The sequence below is a fragment of the Diabrotica undecimpunctata genome, chromosome 8 (genome assembly GCF_040954645.1).
Source record: "Diabrotica undecimpunctata isolate CICGRU chromosome 8, icDiaUnde3, whole genome shotgun sequence".
NCBI lineage: Eukaryota > Metazoa > Arthropoda > Insecta > Coleoptera > Chrysomelidae > Diabrotica > Diabrotica undecimpunctata.
In genome coordinates this window covers 104888605-104907835 of record NC_092810.1, presented here as the reverse complement: position 1 = coordinate 104907835, position 19231 = coordinate 104888605, and the positions used below count along the sequence as shown (strand labels likewise).

Genomic DNA, 19231 nt, shown 5'->3' with positions numbered 1-19231 from the left:
GTGCTAAATAAGGTACAAATATGTGAGTCGTATATTTTACAAAGAAAATAGAGTATCAAAAGGAAGCAGGTAGAAGGAAATCTCCGTGAATAGTTATATAAATTTATAGAAATTCAAAGAAACTCACAAAATCTCTTTAGTGTCTGAGAGTGACACAGTCTTAAACTCTAACCCTAACAGCTGAAATTGTTCCTTAGATATCGTTATAGAAGAAGATCGACGTAAATGAGCTAAAAATATTGTCTTCTTTTGCTTTTACTACCTGTACATATATATTGATTCACTTCAATTCGAAAGTTCGAGTGTTAATTTCTCCTGCACAATGCAAGATTACGTAAATCTCTGTCTGAAGTACAGAGGTATATTGTCCTACTGGAATAAAAAATTGTCATTACTGTTGAATGTTTCTACACCCGACCCTTCTGCAGTTTAAGATCCATCTGTACACCAGATGTACCTTTGCAGCCTGGGTTATGTGTTTCCTTTGCCCCATCCCTCTCATCAGTATACGTGCTTTCATTTATGGTATTTCTATGCCCTGATCTAACACTTATGTTGCTACTATTCTCGCCTACTGTCTTATAGCAATGTGCAAAGAAAAGAGGTTCAGTAGGGCGTCCACGGCTGCTTTTGGTGCGCCTCTTAGAGCCCTTAAATTTCTTAAGTTAGTATGATTTTGCACTTTTGAAAATATCACTTTTTTCTGTATATTTATACACGCTATAAATCTCATGTAACATGTCTGGTTTTAAATTTTACATTTTTCCGTAACTACGTCTGGCTACCATTAATGAAGTCGCCGCTTTCTTCGTTATTTATTTTATCTGCTTATTTCAACTAATGCCTGCATTACCTTCTCCATTATTCTCTTTTTGTTTTCTCAGTTCCTTATTATATTAATTCAGAGCACCTGATCTGTTGGCGAAATTAAATTTCGGTCTGACTTCAAGCTTGTTATTCCACCAGGGCACTTTCCTGTTGTAATTCCTCACTCTCATCTCCAGACAATTATCTTCGAACTCCCACATGAAATTAAAATTGAAATTATCGAAACAAGATACCTTATCTGAGAATTATTGCCTTCATACTCTCGCCTAGTGTGATTTTCATCTTTACCATCATTAAATTCCTGGAAATAAATTTATCGACGGCAGACGATTTAATTTTGTTTCCTTAGGTGAGTCCTAATAGTAGCTGTATTGGGAACACTGATAATGACCATGAAGGACCTTCAGCATATTCTTGGGGTTGATTGCAGATAAGTCTGCTCCCTTCTACATGCCCTATATAATCCTCACCACAGTAAAAGTTAATTTCCAATAAGGATACCTGTTTACAGGATTAATGACCGTATACTGCATTCCTTTCTCAGTACTTATCTGCACTGACATGTGTTCTCATTTAAAACCTTTTTTTCTATGGCTCTATTCAAGATAAGTACGCGCATCTCGTACGCGCAGACGGAATCAGCAATATTTTAAACGGAACCAGTGTTATTCAGTGAAATATTTTTCTGGTGTGCATTAAAAAGTTCAGTGGTAACGTGTGTCAGGGTGTTCACTGTTTGGGATTAGTGTTATATATAAAATATAATATAAAAATTTTTTTTATGTTAATATTAAATTAATTTTTAAAATTACGATTTATATATTTTAAAGTAGAAAATAGTCATACTCGAGAATACAACTTTAATAAAAGTGGAAAATTTTGACAATGATAAAAAAAATGTACGGTTCTGTAGTAACTTGTCACAAATTTCTCAATCAGAGATGTGTTTCCGTTTAAAATATGGCGATCGCGTGCTGACACACTTCAAAGGCTGCATCTGAGAGTGGTCATTCTGATTGTTATTTATTCTGTGGTACTGATGACAACCAAATTATACCTGTTGTTTAGCAAGATTCTGAAACTACGTTCTTGTGGCATTGTTAAGTTAAATTTTATTTTTTTTTATAGGATTAAGCCACAATTGTTGGTTGTGATTGTAATGAAAATCACATTTTAAATAACTAATATTTGAAGTTTCGAGTTCCAGTGCGGAAATCGTTCTCAAAAAAGGTTTTTTTAAACTATTTAGAAATGTGTATAGCCAAAGATTTTGTTATTGGTCATTTCAAAGTTGACATGCCTGACCTAGATCTTTTAGGCCAATAGCCCCTAGTGGCTTTAACACATTTTGAGGGTGGTTTTATTAGCCTAAGAATATCAAATTCTGACTGCTTTTTTGGGTTTCGTGTTATATGTTTGTGTAAAAATCATCAAAGTTGTGGTATGTGGTATATATATATATATATATATATATATATATATATATATATATATATATATATATATATAAACTAAGGTACACTCGAAGAGTGGTGGGTTTTTTCGGTCAAAGGTCAAACCCACCACTCTTCGAGTGTACCTTAGTTTATTTTGGATTGACGGTCGTACTCCTTTTCTCGATGTTATATATATATATATATATATATATATATATATATATATATATATATATATATATATATATATATATATATATATATATATATATATATACATATATAAGGTTCTTGAACTCCTAAGTGGAGCATAGAGCTTCAGTGAAAACTCGCCATCGGGTTCTATTTTACGCTAAGGCCTTCACTTCCTTCCAAGACTTTCCTTGGCCTCTTATCTCGTCCATGATGGATCTTCTCCAAGTTTGTACTGGCGACCTCTTTTTCTTTTCCCTTGGGGATTCCACTCTATGGCAGTCTTTGCGATACTCGAACTATTTTTTCGGAGTGTGTGACCGATCCAACCCCACTTTCTGGACTTAATTTCATTTTGTACCCTCTTTTGTTCGGTCAGGTGTAGCAGATCTACGTTTCTGGTGGTGTTAGGCCAGAATATACGAACAATTCTTCGTAGACATTTGTTAACAAAGACCTGCAGTTTGTCTGTGAGGGTGTTTGTCACTATCCAGGTTTCACATCCGTAGAGTAGAACAGAACATCGGAATATTCGGATCTTTGTCCTTGTAGTATACTCGCCAGATTTCCAAACAGGGTTGAGCGTGCTGAAAGCTTGTTGGGCTTTTCGTATCCTCATACGAATATCGTCTTCTGTACCTCCGTTTTCTGTTATGACACTTCCAAGATACGTAAAGTTTTCCACATTTTCAATCTGCATATTGTCGATAGTAAATAGCGTGTTGTTCCTTGCATTTATTCTCATGGACTTGGTTTTACTAATATTGATTTTCAAACCTATTTTATTGGCTTCACTGGAAAGTGTTTCCAATTGGTAAGCCAGATCTTGGAACCTTTGATCTAATAGGCAGATATCGTCCGCGTATTCTAGATCGCTTAGACGTGTGGTTAACGTCCATTGTATCCCTCTTGTGTCGGAGTGTAGTTTGGAGAGAACATAGTCTATAGCTATGTTAAAAAGAAATGGAGAAAGCACGCATCCCTGTCTAACTCCAGTAAGTACCTCGAATTCGTCACTGTTGATCCCATTGTGTGTCACGCTGCATTTCGCATCAGTATATAGTGACTTTATAATAGAAATTATTTTTTGCGGGATGTTTCTTAGCTCTAAAATTTTCCATACAGCAGCGTGAGACAAGCTATCAAAGGTACGTTCAAAATCAACAAAAACCATGTATAGGGGTGTGTTCCATTCAACCGATTGTTCCAATATTACCCTCACAGTATTAATGTGGTCTATGCAGGAGGCTTCTGGTCTAAAGCCTGCTTGATTAGCTCGAAACTCAACCTTGTTTGTTATTCTTTTCAGTATGATGGTCGTGAAAATTTTATTTATGACAGTAAGCAAGGTTATTCCTCTCCAATTTTTGCACAGTGTAAGGTTGAGTTTTTTTTGGAAGCTTGATAATGTTACCTTTTTTCCAGTCCGCTGGAATGTGGTTTGTTTTCCACACCTCTCGGATTATGGGGAGCAAAAGTTCAGCAGTTAGATGCGGATCAGCTTTAAGTATTTCATCAGCAATGTTATCGATTTCCGGTGACTTGTTGTTTCTCAGAGATTTGATAGCTGCTATTATCTCCGTTTTGGAAGGGGCCTCGCAAGAAATATGCAAGTCTATATTCTGCGGGTTTTCGACAATTTCGTCTGCGTTATCTCTGGGAATACCTAGCATCTCCTGAAAATGCTCTTTCCATCTCTCTGTTTGGTCATCTGTTGTAGTAAGTAATTCGCCTGTCTTGGATCTTACAATGTTCGAACAGTTGGACCCTTTTTGTGTTAGTCGTCTAGTAATTTGGTAAAGCTCCCTAGTGCTGTTGTGTTGTGCAGCTGTTTCTGCTTGTTGTGCCAGTTCTTCGGCCCACCTTCTTTTTTTTCTTCTTGCTTTTCTTTTAACTGATTTATTGATTGTTTGATATTCCTGTTGTCTGTGTGCTCTTCTTTCTACAGTTCTTGCTTGCAGGATATCTTTTTTTCGTTGTTTTCTTTCCTCTGATATTTAACTCTTTGATATTTAACTCTTTTACTGCTTGAGCTAGTTTAGAAATCTCATACAGAGTTTTAACATTCCAACAACCAAATCGTGTCCGTGTTTTCGGTGATGCCAAGGTCGTCAACATGTGTTCCGTCCGGTTTGTTTCTACGTGGTATGTGGTAAATTGACCAAATTGATTTATGTTTATGTGTATTGTGCGTTGCATATGTGTTGTGTTTGTAGGCGGTGTGTTTAACCTACTATTACTCAGCTATTGTTGGTTTATTCTTTTTGTTGAATTCTTCTTTTGGTATTGGCAACTACATATATTCGACTGATGGAAGAAACAGTAAGACCACTAAGGATCAGGATAAACGAGCATGAAACATAAATCAAGAACAGAGACTTCGAGATCTCCCAGATATGCAAACATGCTTTGGAAAATTACATCAATATTTATTAAAGAAAAAGGCATAAAAAAGAGGAAAAATGTTTAGCAAACCCATCAGCAAAGTATAGCCGTTTTTTTCAACATGTCAACTTTGAAATGACATAACCAATAACAAAATCTTTGGCTATTCACATTTCTAAATAATTTGTAAACAAAAACCTTTTTTGAGAACTATTTCTATTTATAAAATAATAAATCTAGCTAGCTTCAGGGAAGCCTTAGTAATATCTCTTTTACAGCTTGAAAATGTCTCTGTCTAGACAAGACATTTTTAAAAATTTGTATTGTTTGTTAAAAAAATTAATTTTTTTATTTTTTTCAAAAATTACAAAAACGTCTATAAACATCCGTGTCACAAACTTTATAGAAAAATGTTTGTGATGTTGCACCGACGACGTCCATATCCGTTTGTTTTTTCTTTTGAATTATCCAATCTTTTTTGATATCCTTGAACTCATATAAATAATATTTTTTAAATATCTTGTGTATAAGTATTAAAAAACGTGCTATATTAGGCATAACCTTTAATTTAAGAGTGTCTATCAATGTATTTACTTATATGTTTATCTTTTTCGTTTCCACAGAATGCCAGATTGTTGTGACTTTTTAAAACTAAATTTGTTCCACTAACCCTCTTAATACCTGTTACTTATGCATACGTATATTTTAATAAATTATCTAAATTAGTAACAAATAATTAGCTCCAACAAGTAACTATCAGTATTTACGTTTCAGTTGTTTGTTATTGATTACTTTATTTTCGTAATCTAAGTCATAAACTGCTGTTACTCGTATGTATTATCAAATTACATATATTATGAAAAGTAGTTCAATAGATTTTGATGAATCATGAACCTCTATTGTATTAAATAGTTAAGAAGATGTATACAAACATAACAATTATTAGTAGCAACCATTAATATTTCATTACAAGGAACCAAAGTCTACCTCTTTTTTTTTTCTTCCTCTCTTAGCTCCTTTTACCCCCTAGAGTGTAGGATTTTTCATTATATTGGTACCTATTTTTTTTATTCTTTTTTTATTTCTCGATATCCTTTTCATTTCTGTGTAGTACATACCTGCTTTTATAATTGGTCGTCCTTTTTTCGTTTCTTTACCATTTTAGTTTCTATTTTCTTTGGTCATCATTCGTCTCCATTTCCTATACGTGCTCAAACCATTCCAATTATTGTTTTTTAGTTATTTTACTTATTATGGATTCTTGCCTACTTGGTTTCTTATTTGATCATTTCTGATTCAAGCTGTTCTGGTGTTGTATGTTGTTTTTCTCAACGCTTTCATTTCAATAGCATTTATTTAACTTTCATCTTTCTTTTGTAATAAATACCCAGTTTTCTCCTGCATATGTCACTATTGGCATGTTAATCGAATTATATATACTAGTAATTTAGCTTTGTTTTTAATATCCATGTTTCCGTATATTGTAATATTTAGTTTATAGTAGATTTTGTTGGCTTTCTTTAATTTATAAGCTACCTCCAAATTGAATTTTTCATTATTAAAAAAAATACTTCTTAGATATTCAAGTGTTGAGACATATTCTAGTTTTGTCCTTTGTATGTTGTTGCCTTTTATTTTTACCATTAAAATCTCGCTCTCTTGATATTTACAATCATCTTGAACTTATCTATCTCTTTTGTCCTTATTTTTACTAATTTTTGCATCTTGTGATCGTCTGCTATAAGGACTATGTCGTTTGCATCCGACCGATTTTAATACCCTACACCTTTTTGTAGGGTATTGAAATATCAACATACTTTTGTTATTTTGTTTCTCCTAGTAATTATTCAAAACTTCGCTTACAAAATCTTCTAGTATAAACCAATAGACTTTCGATGAACAATGAACAATAGACAATAAATGTTGTTTCGCTGAAAATGCATATGCGTGGGCAGTTATGATATTCAGACCTCGCGATATAACCAAAAGATAGACCCTCTTTGTAAAAAGTTAGCTGTTAGAAAAAAATATACATTGATTCATTCATTCACTCTTGGACTGCCGTTCATACAACACACTTAAAATCACTTTTAAATACACTTTTATTTTAACAAAGATAAATTTGTCTCTATTTTCATGCATTTTAATAGATAATATAAATTGTATCTTCCATTACATTACATGGAAGATACACAATGTGGATTCAGGAAGGACAGAAGCACGCAAGACCACATATTCACAATAAGACAAATAAATGAGAAAGTAATCAATAAAAATAGAGAAATACATATATGCTTTATTGATCAGGAAAAGGCGTTTGACAGAATACAAAGAAAGGACGTATGGAGGACATTAAAGGAAAGAGGAGTTGACAGGATAACAATTGATGTAATAAAGGATATGTACAATAATAATACAAATACGGTGAGAACCAACAACGAGGAATTCGAAGAATTTACTACAAGTCAAGGCCTCAAACAGGGATGCGTGTTGAGCCCACTGCTGTTCTCAGTGGTACTGGATAAAGCAATAAAGAAAGCCAAGAGAAGAATGAGAAAACTAACATTAGGATACTGGCAAATCAAACAGATCAACTATCAGAGCTTCTATTTGCAGACGACATGGTTTTGATAGCAGAAAACAGAGAAGACCTTCAGAACAACCTTGAAATCCTAGAAGAAGAACTGTCAAACATAAATATGAAAATAAATACAGAGAAAACAAAAACAATGATAATTTCAAATTAAAGAGACACACGCAATACAATTAAACGGAAAACAACTAGAACAAGTGGAACATTTTAAATACCTAGGAGCAATAATTGAATCAAACGGTAAACAAGACATGGAAATAAATGAGAGAATGGGACGAACAGGAAGCTTATTTAACACTATGAAAACAACATTTTTGGGGAAAAAAGAAATACCGGAGAAGGTAAAACGGCAGTCGTTAAATCAGTAGTTAGACCTACAATCATCTATAATAGCGAGTCATGGACATTGACTGGGAGACAAAAATCTCGAGTCAATGCTATGGAAATGAGGTTTCTGAGGAAAATAGCAAACAGAAAGAGGACAGACAAAATACGAAACGAAACAATCAGAGAAACCCTAAAACTAGAACCAATAAACGAAAAAATAGTAGAGGGGCAACTAAGATGGTTCGGGCACGTGTGTAGAATGTCGAATGAAAGATTAACACAACGAGTGTTTGAAACGAGAATGCAAGGGAAAAACAAACGAGGAAGACCAAGAGTTAGGTGGGTATGTTGCCGAGAGGGGGCATTTGGGCCTGTAGGACCCATCGCCGGCTCTTCGGGCTTCTTCCTATCCCCGGAATTGGATCGGGTATTCACCATCTTTGGTTTGTCGCTGGTAGAAAGGTTAAATACTACCGCTGTTATAAATAACAGTTCCAGTGACAAATATCTGTTATAGGTAACGGTTCCAAGGAACAGTTACAAAGTAACAGAGCAAAAATGGAAAACAGATAGGTAAAAATGATCTAAGTATTCCTTGGCTTACGGAAGGAATAACTTAGTAAACAATTAAATTAAATGGTATAAAAATATATTGCAAAGAAAAAAATGTTTCTAAGTGTTTCTTGACTTACGGAAGAAACAACTTAGGACAGAAATATAGATAAATGAAATATGTAAATGTGAGAGTAAAATATGGAAATATTTCTAAGTGTTTCTTAACTTACGGAAGAAACGACTTAGAGTGGAAAAATAAAATACTCAAAATATAAAACGAGAAATGCAAAAATGAAACAGATTATAGAAATATGTCTAAGTGTTTCTTGACTTACGGAAGAAACAACTTAAGAAAATAAGAAAAATCAAATATAGAAAAGATGTGAAAATATTGCTAAGTGTTTCTTGACTTACGGAAGAAACAACTTAGCATAAAATAGAAAATGAAAGAAACAAATGTATTAAGTATTTTCTTAACTTAAGAAAAATATCTTAGATAAAATATCGGAAATAATAATGCAACAATGATTATGAAAATATTTCTAAGAGTTCTTTGACTTACCGGAAAAGAACGGCTTAGACAAACAATTAAAATAACAAGTCAAATATTCAGAGAAATATTTCTAAGAGTTCTTTGACTTACCGGAAAGAACTACTTAGACAAAGTACAAATCAAAATATAAAATATAAAAAGCAAGATAAATATTTCTAAGTGTTCTTAACTTACGGAAGAACAACTTAGACACAAAATACAAGAAAAATAAACAATCAAAATAACCAATTAAAATATCAAACAATCAGTATATGAACAAATATAGATCAAAGTAATATTCTAACCTGAAAAGGTCTGAATATACAATAATGCTAAAATAAAAATGGTATATAAGAAATCAGAAATAAAACAATAACTTAGTAGGAACAATAATAGCACCGACTAGGTCTACAGTAGAAGAGGCAAGCTCGACTGACCGATGAGAGAAAATCTACCTGCTTTTATGTAAAACAAATCCTTTGTTTTACGTAGCGAAAGTGGAATTTCCCTGCATCGAATCAATTAGAAATTTGGATTTGGCCAACCTTGGAATTCCCAAGTATTTTAACCGATATCCAAATTCCTTGATGCGTCGAGGACATCCCCCCTCCTCTGAAAGACCTAACGGTGCTAAGAAAATTTATTAAAACAATAGAAAAATACAATTTAAGAATCAAAAAAAAAATACAATAATAAAATTTTTACCCTAAAAGAATATAATGTAAAAGACTTAAGATAAAAAAAAACTAAGATATTGTACTTAAGATATTTGAACTTAATTGTATATGGTCCAGGTGGTCCAGGTGTGCCGGGTGGCTCGTCTGCTTCCGTCAGGGCTACTTTATTCACCCTGAGGAGTCCTACGACGTCGTGAAGATATAAGGCTACTCAATTCACCTTGATATCTCCACGTGTCGTAATGGAACCTTATCCTTGTTCATCTTTGGCGGTCGGCTGCGCTGTGGTTCCTTCATCCCGTCCGTCCGGAGGGGTCAGGGTCCTATGGTCAGCATCGTCCACCATCGTGAACTCTTGGAGGAGATTCTCTTCAATCTCGCTCCTGGGTACGTCTTCGGAGGTTTGCTGCTCGCGTCTTCGAAGTCGTTTCTTTTTCTTGTGTGTCCGGTGACTTCTCCGGATTTCCTCTCGGAGTGGTATGTCGACCGGACCGTCGAGGATGGGGTCGGTGTCCTCCTCCTCGTCGCCGTGCTCCATTGTCTCTATCAATAGAAGGCATTCGGCGTCTGGCATGTCATCTGCTGTCAGGCTAGGTTCTTCCTCCTCGTCGACGTCCTCCATCGTCTCTAGTAATTGAACGCCGTAGGCTTCTTCTTCTTCTTCGGGTGTGCCTGTACTGATGTCCGCTGTTTCGGTTTCTTCAGTGGTCGGCTGACGTGGACGGTTGTCTAATATTTCATTGTCCTCTTGGGTTGACTGCTCTGCTTGTTGGGATGGGGTTTGATGGAATTCCAGCTGTTGTGGTTTGGCTTGCCTTTCTGCTGGGGTCGCCCAGTAGATGGTGGTTCGGCAGGCAGTACCAGCGTGTAGACATTTTCGGGGTATGTCTACATTGGCCTCTTCCTGCTCCAACCAAGGCATCCCTAACACAACGTCGTGGTTCAAATCCTCCATAACCATGCAGTTTACAGTCGTGTCCAGAGTGTCAATGTTCATATTGACTGCAGCAGTCCCTAGGGTGCGGGATGTGCTGCCCGTGCATGCCAGCTGAACCAGTCCTGGTCCTCGTTGCAGGTCCCGTCTCTGGATCAACCTCTGGTGAACGAAGTTCCCGGAGGCACCGGTGTCGACCAAAATCTTCACTTGCTGCCCGTTGATCCTTCCATAGAGTTGGGGGAGGCCTGCTGTCGAGGGTTGTACCTGAATAGGATTCAGTTGGGGCACCATCTTCACAACAGGGTTCAGTTGGCGCCCCGATTGGCGTTTCCCTGGTTCTGTGGGGTTGGAGGTGGTGGTTGACTCATTGGTGGCATCCTGAACTGTCCGCTGGGGTTCCTCCATTCGTCTATCGCCTCAGGGTGTCGTGGAGCGTTATCCTGACGTGGGGGACGGTACGGCTGTTGTTGCTGCTGGGGTTTGCCGGTCCGGCGGATGTCAGATTCCATGCCCTGGGCGATTGTCAGAAGGTCTTCCTCGGTCCTGGGGATGTTCGCTCTCAGGCAGATCGCGATGTCGGGTCTCAGTAAGTTCGCTATCGTTATACACCTCTGGTCCTCGGGGGTATGTGGCATGAGACGTCTGAATAAGGCAGATTTCTGGTTAATGAACTCCTCCGTGGATTCTTCTCTACGTTGATGTTCTCCATGAAGCTTCGACGTCAGGGTTGAAATTGCGGCAGGGTCATTGTATCTCCTTAGAAGACGGTCTCGAAATGTGGTGTATGGCAGGTCCGTGTATAAGAATTTCTGAGCCCATTTCTTCGCATCGCCGTGGAGGGAGTTGTCTATGAGGTAGTCGATCCATTGGTCCTCGTCTACGTTATGTTTGATTAAGAAATTCTCAGCTTTTGTCGAAAAGCTGAGCGGATTCTCGGTGTCCCGGCCTGAGAATTGAGGGGGCTTCGTATATGTAATCCTGGGCTTCGGTGGCTCAGGTTGAGGCATCTGGGGTGTAGTGCCTTGAGTAGTGGATAGGGCCGTCATAGCTTGCATTAGGGCAGAGATAAAGTCAGCTGTGGAAGGCTGGCTTGAAGACGGTCCTGGGGTCGTGGATTCGGATTTTGTAAGTTAAGCGCAATGTTGCCGAGAGGGGGCATTTGGGCCTGTAGGACCCATCGCCGGCTCTTCGGGCTTCTTCCTATCCCCGGAATTGGATCGGGTATTCACCATCTTTGGTTTGTCGCTGGTAGAAAGGTTAAATACTACCGCTGTTATAAATAACAGTTCCAGTGACAAATATCTGTTATAGGTAACGGTTCCAAGGAACAGTTACAAAGTAACAGAGCAAAAATGGAAAACAGATAGGTAAAAATGATCTAAGTATTCCTTGGCTTACGGAAGGAATAACTTAGTAAACAATTAAATTAAATGGTATAAAAATATATTGCAAAGAAAAAAATGTTTCTAAGTGTTTCTTGACTTACGGAAGAAACAACTTAGGACAGAAATATAGATAAATGAAATATGTAAATGTGAGAGTAAAATATGGAAATATTTCTAAGTGTTTCTTAACTTACGGAAGAAACGACTTAGAGTGGAAAAATAAAATACTCAAAATATAAAACGAGAAATGCAAAAATGAAACAGATTATAGAAATATGTCTAAGTGTTTCTTGACTTACGGAAGAAACAACTTAAGAAAATAAGAAAAATCAAATATAGAAAAGATGTGAAAATATTGCTAAGTGTTTCTTGACTTACGGAAGAAACAACTTAGCATAAAATAGAAAATGAAAGAAACAAATGTATTAAGTATTTTCTTAACTTAAGAAAAATATCTTAGATAAAATATCGGAAATAATAATGCAACAATGATTATGAAAATATTTCTAAGAGTTCTTTGACTTACCGGAAAAGAACGGCTTAGACAAACAATTAAAATAACAAGTCAAATATTCAGAGAAATATTTCTAAGAGTTCTTTGACTTACCGGAAAGAACTACTTAGACAAAGTACAAATCAAAATATAAAATATAAAAAGCAAGATAAATATTTCTAAGTGTTCTTAACTTACGGAAGAACAACTTAGACACAAAATACAAGAAAAATAAACAATCAAAATAACCAATTAAAATATCAAACAATCAGTATATGAACAAATATAGATCAAAGTAATATTCTAACCTGAAAAGGTCTGAATATACAATAATGCTAAAATAAAAATGGTATATAAGAAATCAGAAATAAAACAATAACTTAGTAGGAACAATAATAGCACCGACTAGGTCTACAGTAGAAGAGGCAAGCTCGACTGACCGATGAGAGAAAATCTACCTGCTTTTATGTAAAACAAATCCTTTGTTTTACGTAGCGAAAGTGGAATTTCCCTGCATCGAATCAATTAGAAATTTGGATTTGGCCAACCTTGGAATTCCCAAGTATTTTAACCGATATCCAAATTCCTTGATGCGTCGAGGACAGGTAGACGAAATCAGAAAAGAAGTTGAGAAGAAAGGATTGACATGGGAAAGTGCACGAAATCTAACACAAGACCGGATAGCATGGAGACAACAGTGCAAATCTTAACCCCACCAGCCTTACACCTAATGGTAGAAAGGCTTAGGACTAAGTAAGTAAGTAAGTATAAATTGTAACATAGTGTATTTAGTCCAATCGTCAGAGATTTAACCTTTAAAAATCATATGAATAAGCTAAATTTTGCTGAGAAGGTCAATTTTGGGACCCAAAAAGATATGCAATAAAGTTTGTAACATATCCTTTATAAAACATGTTTTAATTATTTTTTTAATATACATACAGGTTGATCAACTTATATTCCAGTGTTTGATATTTTAATTGTTTAAAAAAATACAAAAAAGTGGTATCTACATAAAAATAGGTCGAGCACAGCTACAAACTTTAAAATTATTTTCACATATACAAGGCATTCCCACTTCTCATTTTGTTAATGATCACTTTGTAATTTAGGTACACTAAATCTGTACGTACATTATGAATTAGACACAAAATCGAAATAAATAATGACAAAGTCAACTTTATTTAGATCGGATGAGCTAGCTGGCCATCAAATATGAGCGCATCGATGTCACACAATATTACACAATGTTTTATATGCCATATTTTATGATTTTCACACATAAAATTATCTTGGTGTTTTTTAATACTATTCTTTTCCACTTCTTTTTGTCAGTTGCTTTCATTTCAGAGCTCGTTACGTTAAGTCTTCTCATATCTTCTTTAACTTCGTTGCTCCATCTTTACCTCGGTCTTTCTCTTCGCCTTTTGCTTGCCAATGCACTAGATAGTACCATTCTGGGAATTCTAGATCAAATTATTCTCTGGACATGGCTAAACTCTTTGTACATTACTCACCGCTAATATATTGGGTTCTTAACAGAGCTCTGTTAGCTCTCTATTTGTTATTCTTATCCATTGTCCATTTAAGTTTTTTTACCAAACATTTTGCGCAGTATTTTCCGCTCCCAAACTAATAACAACTCTTGGTTTTTAGTTTTACAAAAAAACTAGTATACAATATAATAAACTAAACAGCAACTAAACACCACAGGTATTTTTCAAGACACTATGATGCTTTAACTGAAGGAAAAACGTGGCAAGTTACTACAATGTCAAAAAAGTTGTTAAACTATCATTACAAATAAATACGTCCGAAGGATCTTTGCTGCGTCACACGCCTGGCTCAGTTATTAAATATCATGAGCAATATCATAACTTGTGTTCATTGTGCCATGGACAGACCTACTTGCTTCTGATTTAAGTACCGTATACGTAGTCTTGTGTTAGAAGTCTATTTGCGGCTGGGAAACTTGACAACGCAATTCAAGAAATAAAAAGAATGAAAATAGAGCTACTAGGAATCAACGAAATGAGATGGCCAGAGTCAGGATCATGTAAAAAGGACATAAGTGTATTATATTATTCCGGTAACAGCACAGAAGACCCGCATCACAAAATTAGTGTAGGTATATTAGTAACATCAAAACTGAGTAATTATGTGACCAATTTCGTACCAGTCTCGGATAGAATAATATTACTCCAAATAAATACTTAACCATTTAAAACTAACATACTTCAAATCTACGCCCCGATTGCAGATAGAAAATATGACGATGAAATCGAGAAGTTGTATGAACAGATCCGAGACATCTTACAAAAACTTAATAAACAAGAAATTTTGTAAATTATAGGCGACTTCAATGCAAAAATTGGGGAAGGTCGACGAGGTCAGACTGTAGGTTCTTATGGTCTAGGACAACCTAATGATTGAGGACAGAGATTGTATGAATTTTCTAAAGAAAACGATATGATCATTGCAAACACCTGGTATAAACTACTTAAGCGACGACTATATACTTAGAAAGCCCTATTTGATGATGGCAATAACCCTGAGTCCTCAAGAAATCAAATAGACTATATACTTGTAAAGGAGGGCTTCCGAAATGCCGTCAAAAAAGTCACTACATTTCCTGGGGCAGTTATTGGATCTGATCAACCACTTGTAGCAGATATTAAACTAAGGTTAAAACGAATTCAGCGACAAAAACCAAAAACCTATGTACTTAACTTTGACGATATAAACATAACATTAAAAAAAAATTTAACAATAGAATAAAAAAAATCGGAGAACAACTAGAAGATCCAGAAGAACTATAAAGTGAATTTAAAAACCAAGCTAATGAAATCTTCACAAACAATGATTATAGAAAAAACTTAATCAAGAAAAATAAATGGATGACAGACGACATCTTGAAGTTAATGGAACAACGTCGACTGATAAAATCTAATGAGACAGGATATAGACACCTGCAGAGAAGAATAAAAAAGATCAAATTAGCCAAAGAAAAATGGATGAGAGAAAGGTGCGAGGAAATGGAGGATGTAATATCTAAACACGACTTATTGAATATGCACAAAAAAACTAAAAGAAATGAGTAACATATTTAAAAAAGGAGTTCCCTCTGTACTTGTTGACAATAATAACAAAATTATTGTAAATGAGCACGAAATAAGAAAAGAATGGCAGCTGCATATATCAGAGTTGTTTGAAGATGACAGGAATAATATTGACGAATTCTACCAAAACTGTCTAACGGACCAGAAATTATGAAATGCGAGATAGAACACGCTATAAATAATGCTAAAATTAGGTAAGCTTGTGGTCCAGATGATACACCAACTGAATTACTGAAACTAATAGAGGATGATAACATAAAAGTAGTAGTAAGACTTTTTAATTCGATATAACACTGGAGTGATTCCCACAGATTGGCTCAAATCCATCTTTGTCGCAATACCTAAAAAACACAATGCGAGAAAATGCTCAGAATATCGATTAATTAGCCTAATGAGCCACACTCTTAAAATTTTCCTAAGAATACTTCACAACAGAATTAGACGCAAATACGAAGAAGATCTCGAAGATATCCAATTTGGTTTTTTTTGGTGGATTTGGTGGATTTTTTGGATTTGGTGGACATCCAAAAATGCCGTGACCAAAGAAAAGATGTATTTGCATGTTTCGTGGACTTCGAAAAGGCATTCGATAAAGTACAGCATGTAAAATTAATGCACATACTGAAAAATATCGGAATAAATGACAAGGATATTCGTGTCATTAAAAACTGAAACCGATGAAATCTCCATACAACGAGGAGTCAGACAAGGTTGCATTTTGTCGCCAACATTGTTCTATGTTTACTCGGACCAGTTATTTAAAAAGGCACTTGAGAGACAACAATATGAAATAAAAATCAACGGGGAACTACTTCATGTGATTAGATATGTAGACGATACAGTAATTCTTTCAGATAATATTGAAGGTCTCCAAATTCTGCTTGATCGTATTCACGAGGTAGGAGAGGAAATGGTCATAAAAATAAACTCAAACAAAACCAAATTTTTAGTGTTTAGTCGTGACCCACATCCCGATGCAAAGCTTCAATTAAACATAGTCCAAGTTGAGAAAGTCCACAAAATGACATATTTGAGAACTGTGATAACGGACCAACTAGATCCAGATATAGAAATAAAACGTAGAATAGCAATGACTAAAACTACTTTTATGAAAATGAAGTCATTTCTTTGCAATAATCATCTCAGTTTATAACTAAGACAAAGAATGGATAAGTGTTATGTTTGGTCCTTACTTTTGTATAGTGCAGAAGTGTGGACGTTAAAATTATCGATCAGAACAAAATTGAAGTATTGGAAATGTGGGTTCATAGACGAATGCTGGAGATACCTTGGACAGTAAGGAAAACTAATGAAGAAGTATTAAGGAGCGTCAACAAAGATAGAGCTGCTAAAGACCGTTAAACATCGAAAAATGTCTTATCTGGGACATATAGTAAGGGAAAGTCGATATAAAATATTAAAGAAAAATATAAAGAAAACAAGTTTCTTGGTTAAAAAACATTCGTGAATGACACAGATAACAAATGCAGGACAATTATTCTATATTGCAGAAGACCGAGAAGCCTTCGCAATGGTGATCGCCAACGTCGGATAATTCTGATATGGCACGCGAAGAAGAAGAAAATACGTAGTCTTGCCTGTTGCTTTGGTTTTGCTAATGATATTTATGTAGATAAACATATAGAATAAGATACATAGGTGCAAGCATATAGAAACATATAAAATTAAACAAGACTACCTATTCTATTCTAGTCGTATTAAAGGAAAGAAAGGAAAATAATAAAGGCGGTAGTGATAATTATGAGTAGCATGATGATGATAATAATAATGATGACTATGATAATGATAACGACGATAGGGCTTATAAGGTAATGATAGTCGCTATATATTTAATTTATAAAATTGAAAAATATATTTATTATAATTTGTGATTCATTGTTTGACTTACCAGGATTATTTTGAAATTCTGACATGAAAACTTGTCCTTTTGGCCCAGGCAACCTGTATGCTAATATGAAACGTCGTATCCAATCCTTAAGTAAATATAGAGTAGTAATTATAACAATGGCACTAAGCAATAAAAAGATCATTTTTTTGTAACTTATAACACAAAACTGTTACTGTTAAATTTGTGCTTTTACGCAAATAATTGTTTAGTTAAGGAAAATTGCATTGTCGTTTCCAATTACGTACTTTTAGCTTGAATGTCATTGGTACTAGAACCTTTTAATGCTTTGATAAATAACACGTCGACAACTACTATTTTCTTCGAGGAATTATTACCGATGTATACCCATTATCAAAATATTGCCAAAAATAATAAACATCTTTTCAAATTAAAACAAAAAATACTGCTTAATCGATTTAAATGAAATTAAATTAAGTATTATTATTAAGATTAAATAAAATAAACTTAAATTAAACTTGCTTAATAAATTAAATTAAAAATAAATTAACAAATTAATAATTTACTGAAACTTGATTTTTCTTCTTCTTCTTGCTTTATATAAGCAATTTTGCTTGTTAATGAGGGCTTGTTTGAGGGAAATTCAAAATGGTATGAATTGGCAAAAAATACTTAAACTTACTACATTATATACGTGGGTTTTTAACTACTGAACTTAAAATTTAGCAAACTAAGGAATGAGCTCAAATCAGGGGTTCATTTCTTTTTATTAGACATTTCTATTATGTACTTGAGGAAAAGAGGCTATTTTCGTGGGAAGCTACGTTATTTTAACATAGTCACACCCCAATAAATTAAGTGACTTGGGAACTGAAGTACTGCGTACTTAGAGGTAATATACATATAATACATATAATAAAGGTAATAACAATACCTTTATAGTTTTCTAGTTGTTTTCAATCACTTCTTTTGAACAATAGGATTAGCTCGCTTGTCCTCCATTCTTCTGGCATTTTATTGTGTCTTATAGTTTTGTTAATTCCTGTTGTCGGTAGATCCGTCATTGTCCGTCCCCGTATTTCAACAATTCATTTGGTATCCCATTTTTACCTACATCTTTTCCATTCTTTAGTTTTATAAGTGTTTTTTGTATGTCATGCTTGCTTATGTGAATTTCTTCCTTTATAGTAATTTCTGGTGTTTGTGGTTTTAACGTCATTTGTTGTTCTTCTGTATATGATTTCTTTAAATAGTCAATTCATGCATCCTTTTCGATGTGATTTAATTACTTCACCTGCGCTTTTTGATCTCTTATAAAGTACTATATTTACTTCTGTAAACTACCAAAAGCGTGCTCCAGTTCTTTTGAAAAACGTTTCCAGTGCTCGTTTTTAATTCTTATATGTGTTTAATTTTTTATTCTCTTGTAATGTTCGTACCCTTGTTGTGTCTTGCTTAACATTAGTGTTGCCCAAAATTGGTCTTGGTCTTGGTCTTGCGTTTTCGCAAGATCAAGACCAAGACCAAGACCGCCTTAATTTAGCAAGAACAAGACTAAGCCTGCGAGACTCTTGCGTCTTGCAGTTAGGACTGAGTGTCGTTTAAGGGAGTATAGTAGTTCCGGTATATGCTTAGAGACTCTAAGACTTAACATTGTTTCTGCTGAGTATTCAATGAGATCATTCGGTTAAACAAAGTTTCCTGAAAGAGCGCAGCTAATATTCAAAAGTAACGAGACAAATTAAAATTAATAACAGATATTGCCGGTTACCGTGTTAATCTCATTCGACAATACATCATATCGACTATACATTTCCATAGATGGTTTAAACTGCTCCAGATGCAAGATTGTCGGACATAACGATTCTGACTGTCCTTCTTTATCATCATCAAGCAGCTCAATTA

At 34.9% G+C, this 19231-nt stretch overlaps 1 protein-coding gene across 1 annotated transcript in view; it reads right to left on the bottom strand.

Annotated features, from left to right (window-relative positions):
* The window catches only part of LOC140447812 (cytochrome P450 4C1-like), a 55083-nt gene extending 37458 nt beyond the window's left edge, over positions 1–17625 (bottom strand). Inside the window, exon 1 of the mRNA XM_072540685.1 lies at positions 17369–17625. Within this exon, the coding sequence (XP_072396786.1) occupies positions 17369–17510 (142 nt within the window). The 5' untranslated portion in view covers positions 17511–17625. The remainder of the gene's footprint in view (positions 1–17368) is intronic.
* Between the last annotated feature and the right edge of the window lie 1606 nt (positions 17626–19231).